The 22097-nt window shown below is 32.1% G+C and overlaps 1 protein-coding gene and 1 pseudogene across 1 annotated transcript; one reads left to right on the forward strand and one right to left on the reverse strand.

Moving 5' to 3' along the window:
* Window positions 1-5707: 5707 nt before the first annotated feature.
* On the reverse strand, window positions 5708-6946 carry LOC105139205 (probable glutathione S-transferase). The gene is made up of 2 exons (XM_011045570.1): window positions 6521-6946; window positions 5708-6256 (listed from the first exon to the last, which is right to left on the reverse strand). Exons 1-2 carry the CDS (start codon window positions 6834-6836, stop codon window positions 5910-5912), a joined length of 663 nt encoding a protein of 220 aa, XP_011043872.1. The 5' UTR covers window positions 6837-6946; the 3' UTR covers window positions 5708-5909.
* A 4487-nt stretch (window positions 6947-11433) lies between these two features.
* LOC105139206 (uncharacterized) lies at window positions 11434-13087 on the forward strand (annotated as a pseudogene).
* Window positions 13088-22097: the final 9010 nt, after the last annotated feature.

Below are 22097 nucleotides of genomic sequence, written 5' to 3' on the forward strand. Positions count from 1 at the left end.
TTCTCATTCATGAGTTGACTTTAACACCGAACATAAATTCATCACTTGTATCTTTTATTCACATTCCAATAAATGTACAGCAAACCTCTTAAAACATCAAGGACCAAATCTACCGTCTAGATTTTAGAAAACTTCTCACAAAGAAAAAGGATTTTACTATTTTTGATAATTTATATTGATTAACTAAATATGGCAAAGGAAGAACAAGCACAGCAAGACATCACACCACATAAATAAGCGATCTTTTTTATATATTTAATTTAGTCTGAAAAGAAATGCTTTCCTATGTAATTTAAGTGCCGTGAATTACAGGAAAGCAAAGATGTAGAAAGACTCGACCAGCACCCTATACCTTTGAGATTGAGTCATTCTCTTCACTTTTAGAGACTAAAGGTGGAAAGGTATGAAACCAAAGATTTTGAAGCTGGTGGCTACAAATGGTTTGTTACAATAAATCATAACTGATGTTCCATGTCAATTTACTTTTGTTTGTGTAATCAAATTTATCGTTTTTTAGGAGAATGATCCTCAACCCAAATGGGAAGAAGAAGGAAGATGGAAACAGTCACGTACCATTATTCTTGGCAATGACAGACCCGGATGATGTTTCTCTTGACTGGGAGGTTAATGTTGTTGCCAGTTCTTTTTGTTCGATGGAATTCGCGACAGATATTTGGTTGTTCAAGGTATTAGACTACGATCAAGTGAGTGACTGTATATGTTTTTCAATTCCAATTTACGTAATAAATGTTTGTATTCAGATGATGATCGGATAGACTGGCGCTTTCACAAGATGAAGATGGAATGGGGTTTCATCGAGCTTCTTCGTCACGACAATTTGCGTGACTCTTCGAATGGCTTCCTGGTCGATGATCGTAGCATATTTGGGAGTGGAGGTCTTTGGTGTTAATTGGCCTGGTGAAGGAGAAAGTCCTTCATTCGTCAAAGAACCTGCAAATGGTCTATAAACTTGGAAGATTAATAACTTTTCGGCTCCGAATAAATAGAACCACTTATCTGAGGGATCTACTGTTGAAGGAAGAAAATGGTGTTTGTAAATTTCTGTGTTGCTAAAGTACTATTCTTATGCTTAGATTGCTTTGCTTGTTTCTTTAATTTGATGCTGCGCGCAATTCATCAGGAAGCTGCAGCTTTATTCTGAGGGAGATTCAAATGCACCAGGGACACACCTTTCTCTTTATCTCAGCTTAGATGATTCAGAAACTCTACAAACAACGCGGAAACTGTACATTAAATGCTTGCTCAGAATAAAGGACACCATAAACGGCAATCACTATGAAAGAACAGGTTCGTGTTATTTTACCTCTCCATGGACAATTTAATTTTTATAATAAGGTAAAAATCCTCTTGAAAATAGATGTTTATAAACATTTTTTTCATTAGAAACTTTTGATTTTTGAATCTAATATAAAAATATCTAATTTTATCTTCGGATACATTTTCATCAATTAAAAATATAAAATTAATAAATCTTTATACATCCATAATAAAATCTGAGCAGATATAATTATCCCTACAATAATAATATATTCATGGTCGATCATTCATATTAATCTAATTAAAATAATTAAATTCAAAAAAAATTTATAATAATATTTAATATATTTCTTAATCTATAAAATAACTTAATTAATACTAGTTTATAAGTTATAGAAGGAAAAGATATGAAAACTTGCAAAAAATAAATAAATTAGAATACTGCATGAAGTTGAAGTATAATTAAGTAGTTGAAATACATGATTTACCCTTTTGGATATCTTATCTATAAACTTAGAGAATAATGTGCAAGTTGTGCCAAATTATTATTATTATTATTAAAAAAAAAAAACCTAGCCGCAAACCGGTTCTTGTTCCACACAAGAACCAGTTAGGCTGCCACCATTCAACAAATTGGGCGGCACTTTTTCCTGCTCACTATTATGAATTGCCGCCCTGGTGTTGAGCCCAAAAAAGAGAGCAAAAGGCTTGTGAAATAAAGGTGAAGACAGGCTGGTGGAGCCATTAAATCACACACACGGCAGAGGAGTCTCTGGAGCAAACTGGTTCTTATTCTTTCTGCTTGTACAGAGCCCTCGTTTCCTTCCATTATTATGCTGTTTTGATGATCCTACGAATCAGTAAAATTATATAGGCATAATAGGTAGCTAATTAATTAGGATACACCAAGTAATTACTCTATTTATTATTCCTCACCTCAATTTTTTCTTCAGCTTTAGTAATTTATACTATTCTATTGAAACAAAGGTATAATCATTTGCTTTGTGAAATAATATTGTAAAACTAAAGTTTTCATTCAAACAAATACATGCTATAATTATTTTTTTAACCAACTATTAAATATTTTTTTATCAATAATTTATTATTTAAAATTTCATATTGAATAAATAAATAAATATTGACAAACTAAAATAAAATTATATGTCGATGTAATCTATGGTTGATAAATTATACAAAACACAGTATAAATAATAAAAACATTTTGGAGATAACTACACCATTATCATCAAACACACAACATGATTCGATGACCCAGTAATATTTCTATAAACCATGTTATTTTTAAAAATTAACAAACCTGGAGGCTACAGAATTCAACAAGCACAACTCAAAAACTTGACAACTCCAAATACAAATAAATAATGTGAAGTGAAGGGTTCAACAATATAAAATTAGAAAATAAAAATAAAAATAAGCAAGAGTAGTAGTGTTTAAAAATTAAAAAAGTAAATTAATAGTATTATTTTAACTAAGATAAATAGTAATAAATAAATCAACAAATAAATACTAGAAGTAAATATAAGATTGCAACCTTAAAGTTTAAATTTTTCTTTGAAATGTTATAACATGTATGAGTTGCAAATCATGTTGATTTGGGATTCAAAACCCAATAAGTGATATATTAATATTTAATACCAACTAGAATTACTATTGAGTAAGATAATTACAAATCAGTCCTTTCTTTCTTCCCCAGCTGTCATATGCATTATTAATACATGTTGAAGTTTCAAAGACAATAATTGAGCGTAGATTTATATGTAAACAATGTTCATTCCGTAAGCCTACAATTTATCTTTATTGCTTATAACTGTAAGAAGATAATTGAATTCCAGATTTCTTTACTTGTTGAAACATGTAAATTATATTCTTTATGCTCTGTTCAGCGCAAAGCCCAACCCCCTTCTCTCTGTATATTTGTTTTTTATTATATCGACCTCATCTGGTTAATAAATTTAAAATGAAATACATTATATTAATAATTAAAGATATTAGTATGTGATGACAACTATATTTAACAGATAATTTGTAAAAGATCGAACAAAATTATTCTTCTCATTGATAAAATTAATTAATAAAATAAAATATATTCTCTTTAAACTACAAACAAAACCTCTCAGGATTTCTAATTATATCTGCCATCTTAATTTGTCGTACCGTAGGTGTTCCTTACAAGATAAAATCTGTTCCTTACCAGATGATTCCTTGGGAGCACAACTGCAGAGAAGAAGTTAAGAAAGTAAAAGATAAGGTTATTGGAAAAGGATGTCTTGGGATCATTTAATAAAGTCACATAAAATAGGGTTTTTGAAAAAAGAAGAAAGTCTCATATGGGGTTAGGGTTATTTATTTAAAGAATGAAAGTTTTGTCTAATCTTGAGATTGGTAATCATCTCTTGTGTGAGGTTTTCTTTTGTTTTTTGGCAAAGAATACATGTACCAATTAATTATTAATATATTATTATTTTGTTTATATATAAAAGTCAAATTCTATTCTTTTTTTTTTTAAAAAAAAAATCAGCGGCAAACCTTGTCACCTTTGTAAATCTTGTGCTACCGTATTAGCAATGAATTATTCATCGTTAATTTTTAATATATTAATTTATTTTTTAACAACTGATTTTAAATCCGTTACTAATATTACAAAATTAATATATATGTGATTCATTACCAATTTATGTCTGAAATATTTTATTTTATTGCTAATTTCCTATGCTACTGACCTCCATTTTTTTTCTTTTTTCTTTTTTTAAGTAGTGCATGGTGTTTAACTTCCATGTGGATTGCTATAAACATTAACCATGAATTGTTCTTCTGCAGCTGGGTGTGAAGATTGGCTCGATGCAACCGGAAAGGGTGGGGTTTCCCTGATTTCATGTCGCTAACTACTCTCAAGGATCAAAGCAAGGGATATCTAGTGGATGACTGTTTGATAATCGAAACAAAGTTTATTCTCGTTTTCAAAAAAAAATTTATTTTATGTCTTTGTCTTGATCCCTCCAAGTAAACATGCTTTTATGCCTTTCATATATGTCCTTTTCCATCTTATAACACTCATCAAACCAAACCATAAAGTTGTGATTTTATCAACATGAGGCTTGCAAGCATTATTTGACAGTTTTTGAGGAATTAAAGGATGCACCCAGTAACAGACAGCAAGTTTGCCTGTTCTGAAACTAGAAATTATGTGAAGATTATAAGAGACACCAATATCGCCATCCACACCTGCAGAAGAAGGGTGAGATTTCTGACAAAGCTTGCGTACTAGCATGTGAGAAAATGAGAAGATGCATCATCGGCAAAAGGGAGGTAGGTGAGTGTAAGATTACCTTACCTAGCTTGGATGACATATTTAAGGCAATCTTGCCACTTTTACCAAAATTAATTAGAACAATCTTCTGGCTTAAAACTTCTGAGTCTTTTTTTTTTTAATGGATGGAAGGATTTTATTGATCAAAACCAATTAAAACTGGAAGAAGTCCCGTTTATAATTAGTTAGTTCAACCGAAACTCCAAACTAGCAATCATCAAATAGATTGCGGCTTTCATAAGATGAAGATGGAAAGGGGTTTAATTCGAATTTCTTTCCCATGATGCTTTGTGTGGCCCTTCAAATGGCTGCCTGCTCGATGATCGTTGCATATTCGGACTGGAGGTTTTTGTTGTCAAAAGCTCTGGTAAAGGGGAGAGTCTTTCATTCATCGAAGAACTTGCAAGTGGTCTAAATACTCCTTTTAGTACGGGATGTTTAACTAGCCAATATTTGCTCTACTCAAACTTTTCTGGTTCTTCCTAGCATTCTTTACTTGCCTTATTATTGCCGAGTAGTTTTTGGATATTGAACAAACTTTCCTAGAAGATAATTTTTTCCCTTTTTGGCAATCAGTTTCGCGATGACACTGCAGCTCTAACTAATTGTCCACCCCAAGTGTGATTTCTATGATATGTATGGTGGTGGCTAAGGGGATGTGCTTGAAGTATATAATTTTTTTTTTTTTTTTTATCAATCAAAATCTCTTCCTAAATTGTACAAGCTTCTTCCAAGGCATACAGCTTTCTGGGTGTAGAAGATTGATAACTTTTCAGCTCTGAACAAGTTTCTTATTGCCCAGATGTGTTTGCTGTTGAAAGAAGAAGATGGTATGCGTAGATTTCTGTATTGCTAAAGCACTGTTCTTTTGCTTAGAAATTGAATTGGTGCAGTTTATTCTGCATGTCTTTTCCTGCTCAATGTTTTGCAATTGCAATGAACATAATGGACAAGTTGAGTTTCTATTGTAATCTGATTTCTGGCAAGGATCCCAATTGTGACTTTCAACTGTTCCAGTTATCGGGGTAGTTCGAACATGCAACCCGAGATCTCACACAAACACAAACACAAACACAATGCCTTTGATACAACAAGAAGACAACCATGGAATTATCCCTTTCTTATTCACAGATACAGGTAGCCAGTTGAGTTGAGAAAAATGGTTATTTTCCCTTATTTTCCTCCCCTTACTGAAAAAGAGAAGAAAGGACCAGAAAGAGACTATAGCTGACAACGTTAAACTCAAATGTGCATAAATCTAATTATTGCACAGAGTTGAAAGGGCATATATGCATGCATTTGACTACTCGATGCCTTGCATCTTTCTGAACATGACAACAAAGTCATAGACCTTTTCTGGGTCCGGAAGAACTTTGGCCACACTCTCCCTCTGCATGCTCCTCTTAATCCAAGCTGATAGTTTGGGACACTCGGCCTCGACTGTGAAGTTTCCGAACTTCTCACTGGCATAAAACCAGCTGGCCATAGGGATTGCCACTATATCGACAAACCCAAAGGTTTCGCCACCGAAGAATGTTTTCTCCCCAAGGGCTTCCTCTAACACCTTCAGAACTTTTATGAAGTCTTTCTTGGCGACCTCCACAGCCTCTCCTGTACTCCTCCAGACGGTGCAGGTTGCATCAAATAGCTGGCCAATGAACGAAAACAAGAACAAATAAATAAACAAACTCAAATCTCTTTTTGTTTGTTTTTGCACTTGGGTGACTTCTCTTTAACATCAGTTCTTACAGGTGTTGGCAAATGTCTTGATGCAACATTTAGTAACAAATTTAATGTATGGAAGATATTGTCGCTGCCTCGCTAATTTTGTAGCCAAAAATAAATATCTTCATTGATAAACGCAGCAAAATGCAAAGTAAAAAAAAAAAAAAAAAGAGTGCTAGAAACCACCCTTCTTGTCAATGTAATCAGCCCAGCAACGGGCTTGGGAACGGCCATATGCCCAAGCTGGCAGCAATGGGGGCGAAGGCCATTTCTCATCAATGTAGCCAACGATGATAGCGGACTCATTCAGTGGCTTACCCTTGTGTAAGAGCACGGGCACCTTCTGGTAAATAGGGTTTGATTTGAGCAACAACTCACTCTTCCCACCAAACAAATCCTCCTCTTTTGATTCATAGTTCAAACCCTTCTCAGCCAAAGCTATTTTCACCCTCATGCAAAATGGGCTCACCCAGAAATCCAAGAGAAGCAAGTCTTCCTTGGGCATCCTTCTGCTAGTCTCTCCTGCAACCCTTCTCTTTCTGCTGGTGGGTGTAAGATGAAAATGATCAGATGGCTTATTTATATAGGAGCTGTAAACCCCATCAGGTGATGTTCTCGAAGTCTTTTTCTTGTTTTCTTTCTCCGTAAGAAACTAAAACTTTGTGATTATCAAGCCACTATGTGATGGGTACTCTCCAAGTCGAACATGCTCAAACAAATTAAGCTTGTCTTCACCAGTATGGACAGTTGTTCTGCCAAGCAGGATATGAAGCAACATTAAAGCATGTTAATTGGTATTTTCACCAAGAAAAGCACACCGTATCTTCTAAGGGATCGAGGTTTTCATTTTTATTTTCTCTTAAAAACAAAAGCAATGTGTTTCTCTGTTTTACTTTTTACCATGGCAAGAGGTGCATCCCAATGCCAGGGTTGCAGTTGCGCTCGAAACCGTATGGTACTTCAGGAAGAAGATGCTGAGAATCAAATCCTAGACGTTGAAGCAAACCACATCATAGCTCAATCAACTGTTAAAAAGAATGGTACTTGGTACAAAACTTGACCGCCATGCCAAAGGAACCTTAAATCAAACACACTTACCCTCGAGTCGTAGTAAAGGGGTGTTCAATCGACGAGTAAAACTAATAACAGAAAAGGGCCATAGCCATTACAAGAAAGGGTTCCTAAAGGGAGGTAATCCAATGTCACTTTAATCCTCAGAGCCCAATTCTGCATTGGCCAAGCAAAAGAGCACCCAGCCCAGGCACAGAACTGTCTTAACCAATGCAAGAAGCCAGACACTTGTATCATGGGAATGTGACAGTACCCCATCAATAATCAAAGTGTCTAATTGCTGTAAGATTATAATTTGATTGCTCGTAGAATGAATGTCTGACTACCAAAAGAAAACAATTACTTGACTCAGAATCATTTTCAATTCTTCTTTGTGTTTTCATATATCCTAGCTCTGTTTTTTTCTATCATAACAATATTGAATTTTGAAAGAAAAGAACATAATAATTGAACCCTAGCATCACTGGATGTGCAGAAAGATTCCCCACGGGTTGGTTCAAGAAGTATTATGACAGAGCGCATTCCAGTGGTTGGTCTAGTGGTGGAAGGGGCTTGTTTCCTTCCACTATACCTGGGTTCAAGCCCTGACGTGCATGCCTGTCACCCCCGTGGTGCCTTACATGCCTACTAGGTTTGCAGGGTATTCAATGGGTCATGAGGATTAGTCGTGGTGCGCGCAGGCTGGCCCGGACACCCCACATAAATTTAAAAAAAAAAGAAAAAAAAAAAGAAAGTATTATGACAGAGCATTAAAAAGTATAAGACAGACATAGTGCATAACAGACTGACATACCATCCACGACAGCGCGCCACAGCTCCACTTGATCAGATGGAGACATATGCAAAACATTCCACACCATGAAATCAAGAATAAGATGAAAGCAAAAAAATCATGAAGTGCGTATAGTTATGGAGGTGACTGAATACAGTTGAGGTTGAGGTTTTACATTGATGGTATGCTAGACAGCTTTTTGAACTTTTCACTAATTGAATCCAGGTGCCACTTTTTTTTTTTTTTTTTACTTTTATGGAATTATGGAGTTCTAATTTCTAATACAATTGCAAACAGCATGAATACAGATTAAACTCCAAGTCATGATCGGTGGTCATGTGATGATTTATTAAGCAATAACTTCAGCTTAAAAAAAATAAAAAAATAAAAGAAATTCAAGCAAATCTCTTAAACCTACTCTAATATTTAAAACTCATAACTAATAGAATTTTGAATCTTTGTTCAATCAAGAAATTTTAAAAAATATTAATAAAATAACTTATAAAGATAAAAAACATAACTACAAAAAAAAATGATAAAATTCGATAGAAAAAAATCAAGAAGGATGAAATTATAAAAAAATTAATTTTTAAATTATTCCAAATAAAAAAATAGTAATCAAAAGAATAAAGATCACATTTGAATGATTAAAAAATCACATGAAGTAAATTGAAAAACATTTATAATTTAATAGAATATTTATAGATTAAAAAGTGGTATGAGTTACATTGAAAACTATTTATAATTTTATAAATTATTTAAATTTAAAAAATAATAACAAAAATATAAGACTAATTGTAAAGAAAAAATAAATTGCACTGGCTGATTTGAATTTTTAAAGAGGTTAACATTAAATTCAATGTGGGAAAGAGAAAAATAAAAATAAAAAAATATTATTGACTCCAAATCTAATACGAGTAAGGTATACACACCATCTTAATCATGTTGAGTATATTAAAATCTTCCAAACACTATTCTAAAAGATATTGTTTGATGCTCAAATAGCTTTGTGTATGTCACTTAAATTATTGTTGGCTCTAAACCTAATGCGTCTAAGGTATACACGTCATTCTAATCATGCTAAATATGTTGGAAGCTTTCAAACACCACTCTAAAACATAATATTTAATATGCTCAGAAAACTTTATATATGCCACCTAAATAACATGGTTATTATCTATTATTTATGATACATAGATTATTTTATATTAGATTAAATAATTGAACCTCTAATTTTAACAAGTAACAACTAACTCACTAAGCTCAAAAAAATAATAGTAAAGAAGTTATTTATATTCTATACATGGTTTGTGTGTGTGTATTGATGATATGAATTGGAACTCATAAAAAATGAAAATTCAGAGAATGAACTCATTTATCACAGAAGCTAATACTTCAAAATTGGTTTTAAAAATTCCCTCGAGCAATTGAGCAAGGGTGGTTCGGTTCTTGAAATTTTTTGACCCTATATTTAAGCCTTTGTATTTATTGTCAAGATTTAACTATAACTTAGATTGTATAGTTAACAAACCTGATTAATCTTCTCTTTATGGTTTCAAAAACTACATATCAAATATTTATATTTTAAAATTATTTATAATTTAATCTCTACATCAACTCCATGTTTTCTTCAATTTTTTTATTTATTATTTGAATAAATAGGTAAAATGAAAGAGAGGTAGGGTAGATTGGGAAGGAAGACTTTTTTTTTAAACCAAAAACTATTAAATTGAGGATGGCAAGTGTTGATCAATGGATCATTAATTATTTTTGATAGTATACGGACCAATAAATTATTTTTAACAAACTATAGATACTGAAATAAAATTAAACCTATTGTTGTAATAAATTAATGCCTAGGGACGTGAATGGGTACCGGGTTTCTACTATATTTATACTCTAATAATTATTAATTATTGAAAGGGTGAAAAATCTAAATATTTATATTTTAGTATTTATTATTCAATTACTATGTAAGTTTATTTTATTGGGTCATTTTTCTTTATCTGCATACTTTTTTTTATGGAATCCATTTCCTTTCCATTAAAAAATTATAGTTTAATTTCATAAAATTAATATTTGATAAATAAAAAAATAATTTTTAAAATTATTAACCTGTGATACAGTATGAGACAAAAATATTAAAAACAAATAAAAATAAAATATAGAAAAAAACACAATATATTATAGGTTGGAAAAATTACCAATAATATTTTTTTCTTTAAATTTTTATGTAATTTAATTTTTTTATTCTCAATTTGAGCCTTTAATATTAAATTGATTTAAGATTAAGTTTGATGTTTTGTTTGGATTGATGTTATATAAAACTCTTGTAATGTTAAAAATAAGTTTTGACATTAAGTTAATATTTACTTTAATAAAATAAAATTTAATTTTATTAATTTAAACCAATTAAAATTTATGAATCTAATTTAAATCTAAAATAAATATCCTATCTCTATTTTTTCTAAAATGATAAATTTTTTATCTTAGTTTCCAACTTAAACTTTGATTGGAATCAACAACAAATTTATTATTATTTATTAACTTATATAATTTTTAATTTATTTTATTTAACCCACATATAAATTTTTCAATTTAAAGTAATTTTTTTTATGATAGAAAAACCCATTAACAATGCTTGCAAACTTTTTTTGAGTTAAGAAAATACTTCATGCCGCAACATAGCGCTGAGAATGTTATACATATGTATTTATATGTTATGATAATATATATATATACACACATTGAATTATGTTTGAATCGGATTTCAAGTGGAATTTTATAATGTTTATGTCATTTCAATTTTTCAATAAAATAATTATAAACAACTTTTGATTTATACGCTAAATTCTATATATAATTGCATTTTAAATTTTAGTTTTATAAAAATTAAATTAATTTTATTTTTTATTTATAAAAACCTATTTTTTATTTATTTTACAAATAAAATATTTTTTATATCAGTTTTTTAACTACACATTTATTTTTAAATCTATTATTTTAAAATTATAATTAAAATATGTTTTAAAAAATTTTATATTTTATTTTAAATTACAAGCACGTGAGCTAGCATGATGCCAAACCTAAATTAAAAAAACATCATCGATGATTATCGAAACTAATTCAGAAAAAATTAAACTAAACTGTTGTTGTCCAGTTAACATCAACGAACCAGAAACAAAAAAAAAGAAAAAAAAACATTTTCCCCTTCATTTGCAATTCACAAACCCCCATACCATACCATACCATACCATACCATACCAATCCTTCCTCCATTTCTGATCTTCACCACCACCATCAACAAACCTGTTAAACAAGAAAAAAACCCACTTCTCTATTTCCTTTTTCCATTCAGGAATCATTAGCAAATCATGACATCAATGATCTAAACAAAAACAAATCGAAAAGACCAAAACTTTATGCCAATGATGTTCGGTGGCATACAAATAGGAGTATTGGCAACTTGTGTGGTGTTATTTGTACCAATGGGAATGGCAGGTTACCATTTAAGCAGAAACAAGATGCATTTTTTTAGTGGGGCTCTTTTTATTACACTAGTGGTAGGTGTTCATTTGACTCCTTATTTCCCTTAAAATTCTGATTTTGTTACTTTAGTTCAATTTGTTGTTGTTTTTGATAATCGTGAGGACTCTTGTATTAATTTGGTTAATGAAGTTATTTGGAATGTGAAACCTCGTGTTATCAGTAGTACTGACAGTGATAGTAGTAATGATTTTGTTGCTCATTACAAGATATGGGATTGGTCTAAAAATAGGAAGGTGAAAGGTTGTGATTTTGAGAAGTTGGGGAGGGGAGACGCTAAAGATTTGCTTAATGGGTCTTGGGTTGTTGTGGCTGGGGATTCACAAGCTCGGTTGCTTGTGCAGTCTTTGTTAAGTTTGATTTTGGATGAGAAAAAGATGGGAATGATCATGGGGGATTTGTTTAAGAGGCATAGTGATTATAAGATTGTTGTGGATGATATTGGTATGAAATTGGATTTTGTTTGGGCTCTATATGTGGTTAATTTGATGAATTTGATGGTGGGGTTTAAGCAAAATAGAACTTACCCTGATGTCTTGGTGATCGGAGCAGGGTTGTGGCATATGCTTCATGTGAACAATGCATCGGATTATGGTATTGCGTTGGAGAATTTGAGGAGTTCGGTGGTTTCCTTGTTACCCTTTTCGCTAGAATTAGGTACTGATGGGCCTATGACAGGTTCTGTATTTGTTAGGTCTCCGTATTTGTTCTGGCTTGGGATGCCGATGTTGATAAATGAGATGTTGAATACAGAAGAGAAGAGGGAGAAGATGAATGATAAAATATGACATGCTTATTATGGAGCACTGCATAATAGCAGGATCTTGCGCAGTTACAACGATCCTCTTCTGTTGTTAGATATTCAATCATTGAGTTGGAATTGTAGACCAAGGTGTATGAATGATGGGATGCATTATGATGGAACTGTTTATGAAGCTGCTGTTTATATTCTACTAAATGCATTGCTTATTGAATCTCATCAGAAGCTTGGATCCACATAGTTTTGAATTTCTACAAAGCTGAGCAGCTCACATTGGAAGGACACAAAAAGACTACAGAACCAATCTAGATCACTAGAACACAAACACAGGAGGCTGAATTTCTTACATGTATTGCTTCTTTGATTAGGTATAGGTTTTTCTCCTTCGCCTTTAAATTGACGCAAGTGTAAAATTTTGTACTGTTACTTATATATTGAAATCCATTTTTTCTTATTTCTCTTTCTCACGTGAATGAATATTGGACACTCACAAAACTTGTATTCAATAGTCATTACAGGCATGAAAGATTTGTATGGAAAAGTTAATAGATGGTTTTTTGGTAGCTTGTAGCAGTAAATAAAGTTTTGTTTACTGACTGTTCTTTGATTTGAGTGTGTTTTTCTATGTACTGGAGTTGTATGTTCTGTACATAGTTTCAAAGCTATCTAATAAATGTATTTGGTATTCTTCCTTTCCTGTATTATTTATTAACCAATTCTTTGAAGAAACCAAAGAACCATGAGATTGCTTTTTACTCTCTAACATCCTTGGATGGATTCTTGAGAGTACTTAGCAACATGAACTCATTGAAACCCCATCCTTGGCCTGGGGTTTTAAACCATCATTCATCAACTGCAAATGAACCATAGAATTTAGTTTTATTTCAGAAATAAGGAAGTTTAAATGGCATTATGAAGTTTATGAGTCAATTCTTTCATAGTTATTGCGGTTTGAGAGGTCCTTTATTCCAAGCAACCCTTTCACACACAATGTCCTCTTGGTTTGAGAGACTCTGAATCATCTAATGTGAGAAAATTAAATAAGTATGTCCCTGATACCATTGAACCTCTCTTGGGATAAAAGCTTCAGCTTCCTAATGAAAAACAGTATAAAATTAGAGAGAGGGATGGGGGACACGTAGATGAAGCAGTTTAAGTAAAAGAATACTGTTGCAACAAAATAGAAATCTGTTTCTACTATTTTCTTCCTTCAACAATAATCACAGTTAAGAAGTGAAGATCCTCATTACGAGCTGAAAACTTGTCAATCTTTTATGTGTATAGACCACTTGCAGGTTTCTTGACTAATGAAAACTCCCTTCTTTACGAGAGCTACCACTTGCAGGTTCCTTGACTCATGAAAAACTCTCTCCTTTGCCAGAGCTATTGATAACAAAAACCTCTACTCAAAATATGCAATTGTATTAGAAATTAAAACTTTATAATTTCATTAAAGTAGAAAAGAACAGTACCTGGATTCAATTAAAGAAAAGTTCATAAAGTTGTCCAGCATATCATCTCTTTAAAACCATATTGTATTCATAACTTTTTTATTAGATGCATTTTTGATCAGTTTTTTTTTGTTTTTTTAATAAGAGTAATTGTATTAAAAGGAAGAAACTATACAGAGAGTATGAGGGATATATCCCAAGAAATATAAATACTTGTTACCATGGTCTATCTGACAAAAAATAACAAGGAAAAAAAGCAAAACCTAAAAAGAAAACTGAACAAAAAAACAAATAACAACAAATTGTGAAAACAAATAACAGGTGAGCCGGTTGATCGGTTTTTAAAAATTCTTTAACTAGTAGATCGATTGATTACATATGAACCTATGATAAATATAATCTCAAATTTAGCAAGGGCAATGATATCTCATGACTCTTGAAAGCACCAAATAGACCTGAAAGTAGTTGGGATGTAAAACCTTGGTCTGAGCTCTACTAAATTGGACCAGATTAAATAAAAAATATCCTTACAAACATCTTGATATGATTAATAAATTTCATGAAAGAATCTGTTATTTCTTTCATACCAAATAAAGTAAATCAAGGCTGAGGGCAAACTGAGCAAGAAGATGTGTAAATTCTTTTTTTTTCAAGTACATGTATTCTCACTAAAGTGGCTAACCCAATCTCAAGGAAGGCCAACCTATAAGGGTCATGCTCATGATAACACCCCAAGTTGTAGTAGAGAAAAGGCACTAAAAGAATAAATGTTCATATATTTCAACCTACAACCTGTAAAGGATACATATTGAAGAGAGAGTGATATTAAAAGCATCTAGTATGTTCATGGTGTTAAGACGACCCATAAAGGCAAGCGATAAGATAAAAAAGTGTCTTGGGATGAAACTTAGTAACTAAAGAAAATGGTGTATAGAGTTTGTGGGTTTGAAATCTCTAAGAACCTTTCATGCCAAGTCAATGAAGAACCTCCTCGATGAGTGACCATTTCAGACATAGTGGCCTGTTAGGCACTCATAGGTTAAAAGTAATTGAGTCTTAAATAGGTTGGAGCTTCGGACAACCAATGAAAAAGCCCAAGTATCCCTCTTAATGATGTATGAGACCTTAGCATTCCACTACAACCTAGTATAAGTAAGTAACCTAAAAGACATTAGGTTGCATAATCATTGCCCATCTAACAACCAATAGTCTAACCATAGAGAGGTAGGAGTCCCATCACCAATACTGGAGATAAACTTTCTTCTAAATCAATCTTTACTAAATAAAATCTTCCTTCATGATCAATAGGACACTAAAGGAGGCTTGATAAACCAAAAGAATCTGCCTTTAAGTAGAATACTATGGATCCATCCCAACCAAACTAATGATCTGTCTGAAAATAATAACTAGACATCCTTGAGAATAACTGCTCTATTTCAAGTTTAAGCCCTCTTTATTCTTAGGCTACCTTTCTTAAAGGAATAACAAACATAGGCCTTGATCATCTTATCCTTTAAGTGGGAGATGAAGCAACCTTTTCAAAGGAAAACATCTAAGATACCTTCAATCCTTTTAATAATAGAGCAAGAGAGAATAAACATGGAGGACCAATAAATCTAGATGGAAAAGAGAACTTATTTGATAAGTTGAAGACGTCCAACATATGTAAGAGAAGCTGAAATACACAACTTAATCCTAAAGAGAATCTGCTCAACTAAAAGCTTACAATTAGAGAGAGTTAGTCTAGTAGACATCAATAAGATACCCAAGTATTTTACCGATAGAGAACCCAACCTGAAACCCAAAAGATTCTGCAAAGAGGTCCCAAACTTATTATCAGCTTATGATAAGAAAACTAAGCTGTTTTCTATATTTATAACAAGACTAAATAACCCTGCAAAATCATCCAAAGCCTTCCTCACAATCCTAACTGAGTCTTTATCTGCCTGATAATAGATCATAAGGTCATTAGCAAAGCACAAATGAGTAATGATATTCTGTTAGCACCACCAGTGATAACGAAACCTCAGGTTTTATGAGGCCTTTCTAAGAATGCTTTCTAAACCCTTCATAACTAGAATAAATAAATAAAGAGATAAAAAATCACCCTGTTAGAGACCCTTGAAAGATGGGAAGAAACCATGAATCTCGTAATTCATAAACATAAATAAATAAATCATAGACTTGCACACCCCAATCCATCTAATTATGGCACAAGGTACTCCAATAACTCTTAAACCTATAAGGATAAAACCCTAACTAACTGTACCAAAAGCTTTTTTGATGTCAATTTTCAAAGCAAATCTAGGCATAACATTAAGTGGTAGATATGCATTAGATCATAAGTCAATAAGATAACATTTGATATTTGTCTTCCTGGAACAAAAATAGTCTGAACAGGTCTAATAATGTTTGGAAAAATTCCCTTCGATCTATTCAAAATGACTTTAGATAAACATATGTACATCATATTATAACATGAGATAGACTTAAAATCATTCATAATGGTAGGAGTTTCAACCTTCAAGACTAAAAAATCTTAGTGGCATTAACATATCTAAGCAAAGTAGAGAAATAAAAAAAATACCTCACAACAGTAGTAGAATCTTTACCAATAATATTTTAATTTCTCTTGAATAATAAAGAGGTATAACCATATGGTATAAGAGCTTTATCATCTAGGATGAAAAATAAGGATTTCTTGATCTCATCATTAGTTATTCGTGGCTTCAAAAGAGAAAAATTATCATGAGCAATCTTGCTAGAGAAGTATCAAGAGACATCTTCTATAGTGATTGTCGAGTGTGTAGAAAGTAGCCCTTGGAAGTAGCGAACTACCAACTGACTTAGACCCTGTTGATCATGAACCCGAGATCCTGTTTCATCAATCAACTAATAGATGATGTTCCTCACTTGTCTATGTAGTAAAGATCTATGAAGGATTTTGGTGTTTTTTTTCTCAAGTTTAACCACTGAATCTGAGATATTTGATTGTAAAAAGCTTCATTATCCTTACCCAACTGGAAAAACTTCTTTGCAAGCTTTCTTTCTGCCTGCCAATACCCATCAGCTTGAGGAGAACTATCAAGTAAAGTCTATGCTTTAGACCATCTATTCTTTGCCTCAATCTCATAACTAGTTATGTAGCAAATGTGTTGGTGGTGCGAAGCCTTTAACTTAGGCTTTAGTAATCCAAGTCTCTTAGCAAACTTGTACATATGGTTACCATCCATAAAAAATTTTCACATCTATAATTAAACCCAAAAAGTCATCTTTATCAACCTATAGATTAAAAAACTTAAATGATTCTTTAACCTTGGGTAAAGGATTAATGAATTGAAAAACCATAGCAGTGTGATTTGAGTAGTCTCTAGAAAGGAATTTAGAACAAGTAGTTGACCAAGTAGATAACTAGCATGTATTACCAAAACTCCAATCTAACTTCTCAAGAATGTACCTGTGTCATGCTAATTATTGTGTGAAATGTATTTCAAGCCTGAATAAGGAACTCTAATAAGTATCATGGCCTAGACGCAACTGCTAAAATCATCAAGGTGACTATGCCAAGTGAAATTACCTTTATTTATCATAAGAGTTCATTATAACATTAAAATCTTTCAAAATTAGCCATGGTATGGATTGAAAGTCAATAACATGTAAATCTAAGCAGCACCATAAGTCCCGATGACTCGAAAGTGAATTAAAACCACAAACAAAAGTGACCATAAAGAAACATCCATCAACCAAACTAGTTACTTCAAATGTTAAAACATTAATTAGATAAATGCAAACAAACAAAACTATATACCATTAGATCCCATCCAACTAAAATACGACAATTAGAAGTAACTGAAACATTAGAAAAACATTGCTATAATAAAGGATTTATAGCTACCTCAACCTTCTCATATGAATAGATGCAATCTTAGTCTCTAAAATGCCTATAAAATTAAGATTATGTGATTTAATCCAAGTCTTTACAACTTTATATTTTGGTGGGCCATTAAAACCTTTAATTTTTCAACTTTCTATATTAAACACGGGCATATAAAAAGGAAATCACAACAAAGAAAAATGATTAGATGGCCTTAAGCCATTTTGTGCTTTTTTCATACTTTGTCTAGGCTCACAACTAGAAGGATCATGTTTACATGTTTCACTTGGCTAAGAATGTGCTAATATAAAGATTGCAAAACCCTTTTTTGGTAAAGTTAATAGTCCCTCTCAAAAGATAACATATCATGATCCGAGTCAACTTCTGACCCTAATCATCAATAATTCTTGCCTTTTCAGCATTAAAATGTACGATTGTTTTTGTAATAGTTTGTAGTTTTAATTGGTCGACCGATTCCTCTCTATTTTAAACTAGTTGACTGTTTTTAAGGAAAATATCTCCTAGAATCTCTTTTGTATTCAACCGGTCGTTTGGTTCATGGGTGGCTACATCGATTTATCAATTCCACCTGATTTGTTTGTTTAAGTTATTGATTTTGCCACAGAAGTAACAATAAAGGAGATACAACCCCTTCAGTCATAATAATTGGTAAGCTACAAGTATGAAGATCATCTCCTTTTTTTTTTTTTTAATCTTGAGCATATCTTCCTCCTACATAATTGGGGCCTCAACCAATGCCTTGCATAAATGGCCAAAGACTTCAAAAAATTTCACAAGTTGTTGGCTTTCATTCACAATCAATTGTAACTATGATAAGCTTTGTAGATAACCTAATTGAAGATGAAAAATGTGAACCATGGGTATTGAAGCATCCAATTCCATAGAAACTCTTGTATAATCAAGTTAGGTGCCACTAAGAGTGTTCGTCACAAGCCAAAGGTCTTTTTACTAAACTTGCGGTTATGCTTAGGTCGATCTCATTACAAAGCAAAATGGTAATCCCTAAAAACAAACCCATATCGACACTTTCATGATTTTGTTCTTATCAAGAACAAAATATAAGTGGCACGATTAGAGGATAATGGATTTTCCCCTAAATATCCATGGTCTTTTTTCTATAACTAAGTTAGCATCATCCTCACTTTTAAAATGAAAGATCAAGAAACCTTATTGTGTCGTCATGACACTCTCAAGGCCATAATTCTTTCATACTCAAAATGCAATAAAATTGGCTACATGATAGGGCATCTTATAGCCTAGGAATAATCCCATCAAGCACCAGTTTCATTTTGATGTACTTTTCATCAATGACATTATCCGAAATGTCCAACATGGTGCCAACCTCTTACCATGGAAAAAAGGCATCTTGGCACGAGTTATAGCATTTAAGACCTTTACTCTATCTTTCTATAAAATGCTTGAGGGTGTTTGTGTTTTTGTGCGTCATGGTGGTATTTTGTGTAGGGGTAGTTTGGTTTTCTTTGTAGGGTTGTTTAGGGTTAGTCTTGGTCTTTTGATGTGGTTCTGTTTGTGGTTGTAGTGTTTGCGATGTTTGTTATATTTGTAGAGGTGTTAAAGGATTTTTTGGTGGCTATAGCTAGGTTGGAAATAGGTAGTGTTGTGAATTGATTGACCATTTTCAGGTGAACTTGTTGACTAGTTTCTAGGTAATTTATATCCATATCTAGACAATAACTTCTAAATAACAACACACACAATAAAGATAATATTAGCTAAAATCTAATGATCTAGTTCAAGATAATCAGGTATAATGTAACATATCAAATAACTAAAGTGATCCAACAGTTAGATCAAACACAATCTAAAAAGAGGTGATTAAATCTGAAAATTAACTGGAGGTACTCTGAGTAAAAAAATTTCCAAGAATGTTGGAACTGGATTTCCATAGTTCAAACCTAAGAGGACCTTTTGGTGACCCTTTGTGTGAAAAATGAATCTGATTCAATGGTGAAACTAGGCAAATCAAACCGACGATTATAGCTGCTTGAAATCTAATTTTCCTAGAAAACTTGCGATGACTATATCTCTCAAATGACACCATATAAACCAAATCCGTCCAGTGAGCTTATAGAGTGATCGGAGTACTAATGTCTCTAGCAACTCATTTTATCTTTTATCTATATTTTAAAAATTTTCTCTCTTTCACACCTGCCTATTATGTTCTAATCAGATTTTTTGTATGCAACTTGTACCTTTATCTTTGATCTTGTCATATTTTTAATTTTATGGTATAGAAGTAAAATTCCTTAACTTTGTTTAGATATGTGCATAGGCAGATTACATGATTAATGGAAATAGCAAGAAGGTTATGTATATATCTCAATCCTATATAGTTTATCTACATAAAATTGCTCTCTTGGATTATTTTAACCTTTTATAATGGCATAACTTACTTTTTTGGTTAGTCACCAGCTAAAATAATTTTTAAGAACTGTAATTATTGATTAAAATGATCAGAAATGACCCCTTTTATAGTGTTCTCTGTATTTCTGTCTAGCCTCTATGTCTGTTTGTATGGTAGGGAGACATATGATGTCTAAACATTTTCTTTAAACCATAATTATGTTTAGAAGCCTCAGGCTTTGTAAATCAATTTATTCTATGTGTTATTTTGTTGCCTTGGTTGCTTATTTCTACAATGAGCTTAAATATTCTAATTCATGCTTACCTTTAATGTCTTATTGACTCATTTGTCATTGCAGTCAAGTTTAATTGGAAGTATTATAGGAAATGTCAAAACAAGAAATGCCAAAACATCAATTTGGTATTTTTTTCAATAAGAGTGGCGAAGATAAAGGGGAGACTGGTAGGGCTCGGGCCCCGAAGAGGTTACATATATATGGAAAAACTTGAGCTTTATAATGTATGGAAAGACTTAATGTTTCTTATTACGTATATTATGTAAATAATTCTTTTAAAAACCTAATATTGATTATTGCTATCAAATGGCGAATTTCCAATTACTAATTGGAATAAAACTTGCCAACACTTCATAAATCAATCTGCATATATGAGAAATTCTGTTAATCATAATATTTCATAAATTAACTTTGATTACTGTCAATTTCATGTAAACTCAATGCTACATTACCACCTTTGTATCATACCTTTTATTCTAAATAATCTCTGGAGCCATGTATAATGGTAAGCAACGTAGTGTATCAGTCAAGTTTGATGATGTCAAAGACCTGATATATTAAAAATTCAGGAAGATGACTGAGTATATCCTATAAACATTACGTTGCAGTTTAATACTTTTAGGTTTTTCCTGTTTAGATCAATAACAATTTTTTTGTCACATTTAGCTATTTAATGAAGTTGCTTTCACAATTTTCCTAGTGAAGCTGACTTTTCTATGTACTAGTTATTATATAGAGTTAGCAAATTTATTTACAAAGCTACACAAAAATCACATTTGCATAGGGAATTTATTTACAAAGCTACACAAAAATCACATTTGCATAGGGTTTGATAATAGATACCAGCAATAATCCTTCCACAACTACACCCTAGACTAAGAGCTGAGCATAAATACGCATTTGACAGCATGTGATGTTATTTTAATGATTTAAGAGATCTTATTTATGGAATTGGACCATATTATTGAAATTATTCAAAAGCATATAATAGACATAAATTTTAATCAAATTGTCTTTTTGAATGCAAAAAAACAAAATTAGGATGTGGCTTATGAAATATATACGGGGGCTAGATACATTATGATGAACTTTCAAGGAAATTGGATAAATGAAATTCATGCTTTATGTGAGATGCGCCGAGTGACGCACCTCACAAACAAACATGTTGTAATTGGGCTCATTGGTTGTGGAAATATGATGGGGTATTCTAAATTTTGAAACACTTTTCGTATCTTTTTTTGTAGAGCTTTAGGCTGGCTTAGATAATTCAAGTATGGAATCTTTCATATATTTCATATATATCCTACCTAGCTAGTAGTATTCCATAAAATCTATATATTTATTAGGCACACCTGCTGTAGAAGCAAGGTCTTCTTATAATTTCTACATTAATCTCTCGCTAGATGCTCCATCTAATATCCTTCGTGCTAATTATAGTGTCGTAATGATAATTCAATCCAGTATAAAAGGAACAATTGATTTGTATACTTGGTCAATGTATTTGGTTGTAAAGCCAGATATGTGCACCTGCCATCTGATTGCTGACCTATAGCAGGATCTCTTAACTCTGGAGGCACATCTAATTAGCAAGTCATAGCAATGAACGAGCCA

The sequence above is a fragment of the Populus euphratica genome, unplaced genomic scaffold (genome assembly GCF_000495115.2).
Source record: "Populus euphratica unplaced genomic scaffold, PopEup_1.0 scaffold89.1, whole genome shotgun sequence".
In the NCBI taxonomy this organism is placed as follows: Eukaryota; Viridiplantae; Streptophyta; class Magnoliopsida; order Malpighiales; family Salicaceae; genus Populus; species Populus euphratica.

Bases quoted from the DNA above. Each gene is read 5' to 3' on its own strand.
- LOC105139205 (XM_011045570.1), bottom strand. From the start codon at position 6,836: ATGCCCAAGGAAGACTTGCTTCTCTTGGATTTCTGGGTGAGCCCATTT. The intron at 6,257-6,520 runs AGGGTGGTTTCT...CGTTCATTGGCC, and splicing joins GGCTGATTACATTGACAAGA to AGCTATTTGATGCAACCTGC.